Below are 10,442 nucleotides of genomic sequence, written 5' to 3'. Positions count from 1 at the left end.
TAACATCAGATACATATACAACACAAACATACAGACAGACAGCACATACATGTATTAATACATAGATAGCACATGCAAAATAAAAGCTAAGCAAGATATTATATATTAAAACAAATGTCAAATATCAGCACATAGTAGCACACAGTATTTATATCCAAGTAGCACATGCAAAATTAAACACTATCATATATATTGAAAGCACAAGCAAAAGACTGCAAGCAGCTACAGCACAGGTAATGCATAAGCAAAACAAAGAAATAATAAATAAAAATAATTGCAAAAAATAAAAACATAAAACAAACAGCAGGCTTCAAGGTCAAGTCATGGGGCAGCAAGGAGTTACATTATTTACAAGAACTGCAGGTACAATTTTCAGAAAAAACACCAGGTGGAGATAAAAATTTTGAACTGGCCAAAAGTTGATAAGCTCCTTGCCTCATTTGGCAAGGAGTTCCATAGTCTTGCAGCCTCATAACTAAAGCTTTTCTTACCATACCTTCTTGTTTTTGGCCGTGGTATATGCGCTATACCTTTGTACCTGAAGTTATATGAATTTTCTTTAATGTTTATTATAAATTATGTAGGAATTCTGGACTTGATTTATTAATTATTTTATAAGTCTCTAATGCCATGGTTCTCATTCTTCTGATTTTTAGTGCTGGTAGCTTAGACTGTTCAAGGAGTGTATCATAAGAATTCTTGTTGTCGTCATAAATGAATCTGAGTGCTCTTTCTTGTATTTTTTCTATTTTCTTTGTGTTTTGTTCACTGCAGAAGTGCCATGTAAGAGGACAATGGCTGAGGTTTGACAAGATAAATGAGTGGTATATTGTAAGTTTAGAAAGTCTGGTGAGATGAGTGCCGATTCTTTTTAGTACGTTTAGTTGTCGTGCAGCTTTTTTTACATATATTTGAAATGTGAGTGTTGAAATCCAGTTTAAAGTCTATTGTTACACCAAGAAGTTTCACCTCGTCGTCACATTTTATGTTGAATCCATTTAGGTTGAAGACCATATTTTGAGTGTGTGTTTTTTTACCTATTGCCTGGAATTTTTCTGGGTTTACCTGCATTTTGTTGAAAGAGAACCATGATATTAGGGAGTTACTATCTTCCTCTAAGGGTTTAATTACTGATTCCAAAGTAGTACCTGATTTAGAGAGGGTGTTATCATCAACATAGTTATATAAATCACAGTGTTTAACAAAAAGAAAGATGTCATTTATGAATATATTTGACTGATTCTCTGACCTATTTTTACACAATGTTTTCTTGTCGTCAGACAACTTTTGAGCAATTCAAGAGCAGATAGACTAAGGCCATAATTTTCCAATTTACAAATTAGTCAGTTATAAAAGGCCCCAAAATGACAAATAGCTTTTGTAAAACAAATGAAACAAGAAAACTAACGGCCTTTGTGTACAACATAATAACGAAAAACAAATATGATATACAGCAACAAACGATTACAGGCCTCTGATTTGGGACAGGCACATACATAATGTGGAGGGGTTCAACTAGTTTGATGGTTCCAAACTCTCTCTTTAAACCTGTCCTGCATGGGACCGTGCTCAAGTTGTTTGTTTTTATTTATGTTTTATTTGTATGTACTATTTCATATAATTTTGTGCTTACTTTATGAGAGTCCCAAGTAAGATTATGGAACACTTATTAGGTTACCCTCTTTAGATATAAAAGAATATTATTTTTAAAATGCTTAAATCAGACAAGCTTTTTGTAAAGCTTATAGTTGTAATATACAAATCGAATGAAAACGAAAGTAAAAGTAAAATACGCAATCGTTATTAGTCAAGTATGGATTTTGACAAGTAAAGAAGTTGAAGTTGAAGTTGAAAGGGAGTGACAGAGTAAAGGGGAATCTATATAGAGAGTTAATATGAGCAATGCTGATTTACGAAAGAAAATCTGTGAAAAGTGTATTTTGTTAAAAGGTTTTAATACAGAGACAAATTTCAATGCCATAAGACAAAATTTCCCAGAGTCTTGGCGGGGAACGTTAGCTACAAGGACAGCCGGCTTTGAAGCCAGTGATCAAGAATGGATTATTCAGTTCGATTCAATAGACGGTTAACATTTTAATTTACCTGTTTATAATGAATTATTTTGAATTGCATATTTATTAATTTTTAAACTGAAACCTATATCATGTATATGATCTACTTTCGGTTTAGCTTTGCAATACATGTGGAAATGAAAGTAATTTTTTTAAACAATGAATGTATAAATGATATTTCTAAGCATTCAATCTTATCTTGTAAAAACCGATCAATTAAGATACAGCCTGCCAGGATTTAAAAAAAAGAGCTATAGGAGGGTAGGTCAATCCCCTTACCATCAGGCGTCATTTTAAAGTGATTCATCAAAATCAAAGGCGGATTAAGAGGGGGGGGGGGGGGGTTCCAGGGGGCCTGGGGCACCCCTTTTCTGGGAAAAATTTGGTTGATTATATCAGAGACACATATACACATGTGTATATATATGTCTCTGATTATATAGGGAATCACTGAAGCATGACCAGAGCCGGCCCCCTCTTAGGCAGTCAGTGGGCCCCCACTTATGAAAATTTCTGGATCCGCCACTGAAAATATCTTTATCTTGATTTGTCAGAGGTTTCAAATACTTCTCCATTAAGGTAATTTTTGAAAAGAATTTAACATGATTCATCAAAATCTGTCAACCCTGCCCTCCCTTTTCCCCCTAAATGTGCATGTCTGCTTACATCATTTTTGTACATTGGCAAAAAAAAAAAAAAATGTTGAACAATGCAGAAGTATATGATACATTATAAAAAGCAATAACAGGAATTCCAATAAATCTGCAAAGTGCATCAATCTGAAATCAAACACCAACCTCTGTGAATTCTAGAAAAGAAAAAAAAAACTAAAAAAAACCAGACAAACAGACATGCGAACCAATGACAAAAGACATGGTAACCTGACTTGGAACAAGCACAAAATGTGTTGGGACTGAACCAGTTTTATGTGCGCACAATAATGCAAATGGTTACAGTACTTATTTTGAAAGGGAAACTTACCTGACAACTGGACATTTAATTGTTCAATTAATAATGCTATTGTTTTTTTCTTCCTTTCTTTACAGTTGCACAAGGATATATCACAGTAATAGGCTCACTAGAAACATCAGAAGGAAATCTAAACATAAGTGAATGTGAATTACCATGTGATATACCAGATGAATGGTTACAGGTTGGATATTCTAAAAATTTGTTATTTGTAGTTACTGTAATAAAAATACAGAGTCTGCTCACCTGATGCTCACTGACACTGTGTGAAACTACCAAAAATATCTCACCTATAATTTGTGATTTAGCTATGACAGTGTGACCTTGATATTAATGTGGTTTCATAGAGATTTATTTACTTTTAAGTCATCTGATTCAAAATTGATGGTTTACCAAAAGTATTCATTTTGAAGAGTTGTAAGAGTTGCAGTATATTAAGAAAATATTATACACATTTCCTAATCATATTACCCTTTTTATGAGATTAACTTAGATATTTAAAACAAAGTATTGTACATCATTTGGTGTTCATAGTTATTCCTCCAGAACTGCTTGAATAATAAAAACTCAAACTTATGCAAATAAGTAGAAGGTTATGTGACCCATAGTTCATAACTTCATAGGTCAGTGATCTTGCACAAAATTTATGTAAAGATAAACTTTGGTTAAGTTTTACCTTTAAATTCTTGAATGAACTGATAGTGAGTTTAAGATTGGGAAGTAAAGAAAAGATACCCATATACTGTAAATTCAGAAATTATTGCGACGTTTATATTATTGCGAAAAATGGGTTATAATCGCAATAATTTAAACTCGCATTTTGAATTTTTTTATATGAATTAAACAGGATTTTTCTCAATATCGCAAAAATTAAAATCGCATTCTAGTCTAAAATCACAAAATCGCAATATTAAATGCACGCAATAATTTCTGAATTTACATTAGTTAAACCAGAGTAACTTAACCCAAATATGGATAGACTGCTAATCATATTTTATATTTGAATTGTAAATACAAAACATTTATTGCCAGCATAAAGTCAGTAATGTAAAGTGATGATTTTGTTACCCTTCAGACTCCAGATGTCTATGATCCTTCAGCATCAGCTTACAAGGGGAATAACCCTTCCACAGACCACGCACAGCCCCCACCATATTCTGAATATCCAAGTCAAGGACCAGGGACCAATCAATCAGCATCTCCTCTACAACAACCTGGTGGTCCCCATGGATTTCCACCATTTGGTCCACCTTTTGATCCTCGATTCATGACACAACATGGACCAAATCCTCAAAATCCTTATCAACAACAGTTTTACCCTCCAGGAATGGGATGGCCACCATATCAGCCTGGACATTCTGAAAAAGGAGATCCATCTCAAGACCAAGAGAAAGGTCCACATGGTCCTGGATATCCAGGGCAGTGGGGATGGCCGCCATATGGAGGATATTATCCGTATGGTCAGTATGGTGCTTATCCAGGCTATGGCTATCCTCATGGTTTTATTCCCCAACAAGAACAGCAGCCTGGTGCCAAGCAGAATCCTAACGATAAACCAGAAATTTCTATAATAGAAGGAGAAAGAAGCGATAATCCATCTGCATCTGCTGAAAAGTCAAGTACAGAAACTCCTATTCAATCAGATGAAGAAGAAGAAGAGAAAGAAGATGAGGAAGAAGAAGTGAAAGAAGAAAAGGAAGAGGACATACTTGAAGAAAAAAATGATGGTAAAAATACTATGTTGTATTTAAGGAAATATTTCAGGACCTCCATAATTTGAATTGAGGATATATATAAATTATTGAGGACTCCTGAAAAATTTCAAGACCTCCACATTTTGATTTTAGGACCTCCACAATTCTATTTCAAGATATCAATGAATTGATCTCAGGATATCCTGAAATCACTTGTAGAAGTCCTGAAATCAAATTGTGTAGGCCCTAAAAAGAATGTGGACCTCCATAAAAATTATGGATATCCTGAAATCAAACTATGGAGGTCCTGAAATATTTCAGAATGTCCTCAAATTTAGAATTATGGAGGTCCTGAAATTGAATAATGAAGGTCCTAAATATATTTCAGGAGGTCCTCAATGATCAATAAATTGGTATCCATGAAAATGAATAAATCCACAGTAAATCTTAAGAAATAATAGGAAATTACAAATATAGAGGGTAAACATCTTGTTCACACACGACTAAGGACAAGTGAATCATTACTATATGCATAAACCTTGGAAAACAGGCAATCAATTAATTATATCTTTGAATGGATGGAAACAAGTACATATGCATAGATTTGCACATTGAAGTGGTTACTTATTTTGAAGAAAACAAAAATTAACAAGATGAAGATGTTAACAAAGTTTGGTACATTTATTATTAAGCCTATTAAACCAAGAATTCCAAGTGGTGAAGTTGAAATCATCCCTTCTTAAATTTAACGGATGCCATCATGACGTGTTTGACCATTATGAAATATCTGTTTTACACTGTGATGACGGATATGTTCCAATTGTCGTATCAAGAATCCCATTCTCTTTTCCTAAAATGTGATCTAAATTAGACTTACCACTATGTCTGTACTTACATGAGCAGTATAAAGTGTGCCACATGTGGAGGAGGATCTGCTCACCCTTCATTAGCACCTGAATTCACCCCTATCATTGTGGGGAGGGGGGGGGGGGGGGTTGTTGCTCAGTCTTTAATGTTTTGTGTACTGTTGTTTGTCTTTTGGTCAATTTATCTTTTTTTGCCATGACAGTGTCAATTTATTTTTGACCGATGAGTTTGAATGTCCCTTTGGTATATTTTCCCTCTCTTTTAAATGTATTGTACATTTTCAATATTTTATACATTTTTCACAATTTATGTTTGCTATTTTATAAGAACCAAAGAAAACTACCACCAACATGTTGAAAGTGACGAAGTTGCCTCCAACAACTACACAGGATAGCTTAACATACTTTTTTGAGAACACGAGGAAGTTTGGTGGTGGAGACGTAGAGGATGTGGAATATGATGAAGACACTGCATCTGCTATTATTACATTCGAAGAAGCTGAAGGTACTTAACTTAATTAACTTAAGGCTCAATTATTGTATGTTTTTAAGGAAAGGAATGTTGGATTTTCAAAGAATTGGGCAATTTTTTTGTATACAGCCATTTAGACTTTGTCATCTGTCCATATTAGATTAAATGTGGTAATGATGCCAGATCTATAATGATGAGTCTCTGTTGAATTAATATGCAACATTTTTAGTCTAGGGCTGATTTAGAGCTTTACATTGTATAGATACAATTGTTTTTAATTGATGAATTCTGCATGTTGACCACTAGATTATTAGTGAAGTTGGGTTTCTGTCTCATTGACAGTATGCCTCACAGTTTCTTTGATCAGTACTAATACCAGATTGTTTTTGATATAAGATAAGATTTCAACAAGTGTCAATCAGAGATATTGCCATAAGAAGGAGGACAATCGCCTCAATTTTATAGAATGTAATGTCACATTTATGTGTACTGCTTTGTGTTACCAGTCATTAAAGATTTCACACAATTAGTTTATCGCACGCAAATATACCTCCCTATTGGTAACTTTAACATCTGGAAAATAAGGAACATTCTGCAAAAGAAATGGTGGAATTATCATTCAATTTGAAATTAAACTGTGTTATTTTATCAGAAAAGTATTGAAAAATGAAAATTGACATTTTTACCTCAGACATTCATAAACATCAAACTGATATATCAAAAAGTAAGTCATGATTAGATACATTTTCTTTGCATATTTCTATAGCAGGGGTTAAAAAATCCACTAGCCCGACGCCTGGGACTTAAGCATTACGCCTTGGGCAATCAAAATTTTTAATGCAATATGCCTGACGGACTAGTAACAAAAAATTCTTGGCATTTCCAAAATAGAAAGTGGAAAATCCCTTTATCACTATTCTATCTTAGCCAATCAGATTCAATTACGTCATCCGGGATTCCAAGAAATTGAACTGGTTTGTACAGGTCCTGTTGTACATATTTTAAAAATAGAACAAATAACTCTGGGTGGCCCGGTATCGCAATTCTTGTACTTACTTTAAATATTGATTTCTCAGTACAACAGTACAAAGGGGGGGGGGGGGGGGGGGGTGTATTGTACATTTCTTATGCCGAGATTTGCAATTAACGGTACTGTATTGATCGGTATTGACCTGTCTTGTCGGACAGCTGTTGAGCACGAAACCAATCCATTCAACCAAATATTTCTAAATATTTTATTACGGGCACCCCAGGAACTTCGTCAGTTTTAAAACGAAAAACTGTAGATGAAAATGAAAAATGCCAAATATGGCCTGGAAAATCGGAATAGTGTCCAGGAAAGAAAGATTCCCCTGGGCAAGGTCGGCCGTGTTGCTGATGAAAAAAAAAACACAGAATATTGCTGTTATTTTCCCGAGCACGCCAATAAAAAGTCTGGTTTGTATGTGGGAACAACTAAGTTAGGATAAGCACCACTGTTTGTTTACCAACAGAATAAAAAGCAGATCAACTAAAAATATTAAATACAGTGTATAATGCCGCCTTCAAAACAAGGGACACCCACTTTGTTATTATGCAGCAAACTCTGATTTGTAAGGCATTCTCGGGCTAGCAGGTCAGTTTTGATGGGCTAGCAGTTCTTCCAACAGGGCTAGTAAAATCCTGCTGCAAATAAGTCCTGGGCTTGTTACCTGTAACAAAATTTTTTAACCCCTGTATAGGCAAATCAACATTAATTTGTGTCAAAATTTTTAGTGGAAATTCAAATTAGGATCTGTTTTGTATGCCCTTAAAATGGAATCGCATTGACAAATATTAATAAGTCCTTGTTTTAGATCAGGATAAAAAAAATCATGTTATTTAAATCTTACAAACACAGAAAACTTTTATACATTCTTTTTTCAGCTGTTGACATCGTTTTACAGAAAATGCCTATAATGTTTAATAATAAAGTTATAGAAGTGGAGGCCCATAATGTTAATGTAGAAGAGCCTATGGATACAACTGAAGAATATGAGAGTAACCTAAGTACCAGTGAACCAGCCCCTACCTGTACAATAGAAGTCAGAGGTATGACAGATCGTACAACACAAGATACCATCATGTATTACTTTGAATCAAAGAAAGGTGCTAATGCAGATGTAGAAAACATTGAGTATATAGAGGATAAAGACATGTATTTAGTTACATTTGAGGACGAAGAAGGTAATTTATTGTTTTGTTTTCTGTCCTAAGAACATGACATGTTATGTGGGCTATTATTGTTTGTCTTTTTTTATGTTTTGATTTTAGCAATGCTGAAATTAATTTCATAATTAGTTATTAGCTATTGCAATCACTTTGCATCTGTTATTCTGACCACATGTCTGCTGTTGTCGGTTCTTTAAAAATTTTTACCTGTGAAACTGATCAAAGGATTGAAATAAAAGTTTGTCTGCTTCATCTATAGGAAGTCTGAAGTTGAATAACCAACATGGCCATTGTGGCTAAAGTAGAACATAGGGGTCAACCTGCAGTTGTTCTCTAATATTTTTAAAATTGTAGCAACCAGAGAAAAATTAAAAGGGTAAGTAAAAATTGGTCTGCACAATAAACTCTATTTACCCTGAATATTAAAGAAAAATTTATGAATCTGTTTTGGAGTTGTTATCCCTGAAATGTTAGTTTTTACAAAGCTTTAAAACTATAGGAGCTATCTAACAAATGCAATTTCCATTTTTTCCAATTTTTTCAGTCTTTTATTGTTATCTTGAAAACTATATTAGCTAAGTTAAAAATGCAAAAAATTATCAACTTGACGAGATCTAACTACTGGGAAAATCCTAATCATGTTTTATAATGCTTAATTAAGTATATTAATAATGATCATCAATACAAGGAATAACTATTCCTTTTTGTGGAGCCTGCTAAGAAATTTGGTGAAGCGACCCATATCATTCCTACATTTTTTGGTCTGTTTTGTCATTCTTTTTTTTTTTAACAGACTCTACCCCATAATTACCAAACATAATAAAGGTTTACCTGTTTGTATTATTGTCAGAATCATTCAGTCAACTGATTATGTCATGGTTTATGTGTCACATGTGCAAGCTGGTCAGTAGAAAACAATCTTTGATTTTTAAGGAGAAAGACAAAAAAAAAACAAAAAAAACCTAACAAAAGTACAATTATACAAAAGCAACACAGGATATTGAGTATTATTTAATCATTTGAAGTTAAAATATTCACTTGAATTAGTTTGAATTTAAAACTAAATCTTACATAATAACATAGCATGAGTCTCCTTTCTGAGGACCGCTTCATAAACTGCAAGCTATACAAGGGTTTACAGTTCTTTTCCTTCCTGTCCATCTATCAGTAGTTTTGGGTTGCTAAATCAAATACTTTATAGCCTTTTCAGACATAATGAGATCAAGATCCCCTTGGTTTTCAGGTCAATATGTCAAAGCTCAAGGTCATAGTTACAAAACAAATCACAATTTTTGCAGAGAATAATATATAAATGCTTAATTAATAAAATACTTCATATTGGATTTCAACCTTTCTTTGATAAGGATCCCTGTCTTTAGGTCTAAGATCAGGGTCATAGTTACAAGTAATAGAATTTTTGCTAGACAATATTACTGTCTAAACTCATAGCAGAAATGATGGAAGATGGATGGATGCATATTTAGGGTGAAAACATAATTATGTAACATGAAATTAACCCAGATTAGTACTAGAATTGATTTTTAACAAGAAGACATTTCAACCTACCCAGACACATTAATTTTACTTCGAACAGACTAGTCGTTGTCTTACTCCTAAATGCTGTATTAATATGCTTAGCAGAAAAGCAGCAAATGCCAATTTTTTATGTCTTTGGTTTAAACCAGCTAGGTTCGAACGCACAACCTCCCACAATTGAGTTGAATATTTTACCATGAGATCACTGAATCAGTTTCATAACAGAAAAGAAACATATCTGGTACCTTAATTTAAACAGAAAAGTGCATGCTGTAATAATTTTCTTTCATGATTTTTTGAAAATTTGTTCTTAATTTTTAAAGCTGTGGATAGGACATTACAGAAAAACCATACAGTAGATGGTTCAAAGTTGCAAGTAAAGAAACACATTCCACCCAAAAGATATCAAAATAAGGCATTAGTAAAAGGCTTTAATACAAAGACAACTGAAGATGGCATTATTAACTTCCTGGAAGCAAGGACAAAGTTTGATGTAGAGGGAGTAGACTTTGGTGACGAGGATTCTGGGAAGGCTATTGTTACATTTTGTGAACCTATAAGTGTGTATATCTAATACCTTATAAGCATAAAATCAGACATTTAGTATCCAATCAACCTGTAAGATCTGTTTAACTTAACATAA

General features: G+C 33.5%; 1 protein-coding gene across 3 annotated transcripts in view; it reads left to right on the top strand.

Annotated features, from left to right (window-relative positions):
• Positions 1–1,784: 1,784 nt before the first annotated feature.
• Positions 1,785–10,442, top strand: part of LOC127725528 (protein mono-ADP-ribosyltransferase PARP14-like) — a 41,248-nt gene continuing 32,590 nt past the window's right edge. For 2 of the 3 annotated variants that reach the window (XM_052232563.1, XM_052232565.1), the window contains exons 1-6: positions 1,785–2,085; positions 3,119–3,225; positions 4,117–4,768; positions 5,930–6,106; positions 7,979–8,278; positions 10,123–10,359. In XM_052232563.1, the coding sequence (XP_052088523.1) occupies positions 1,896–2,085; positions 3,119–3,225; positions 4,117–4,768; positions 5,930–6,106; positions 7,979–8,278; positions 10,123–10,359 (1,663 nt within the window). In that variant the 5' untranslated portion in view covers positions 1,785–1,895. The remainder of the gene's footprint in view (positions 2,086–3,118; positions 3,226–4,116; positions 4,769–5,929; positions 6,107–7,978; positions 8,279–10,122; positions 10,360–10,442) is intronic. The other variant, XM_052232564.1, reaches the window with a different exon arrangement.

The sequence above is a fragment of the Mytilus californianus genome, unplaced genomic scaffold (genome assembly GCF_021869535.1).
Source record: "Mytilus californianus isolate M0D057914Y unplaced genomic scaffold, xbMytCali1.0.p SCAF_15, whole genome shotgun sequence".
Classification (NCBI taxonomy): domain Eukaryota; kingdom Metazoa; phylum Mollusca; class Bivalvia; order Mytilida; family Mytilidae; genus Mytilus; species Mytilus californianus.
This window is presented reverse-complemented; position numbering and strand designations above follow the sequence as displayed.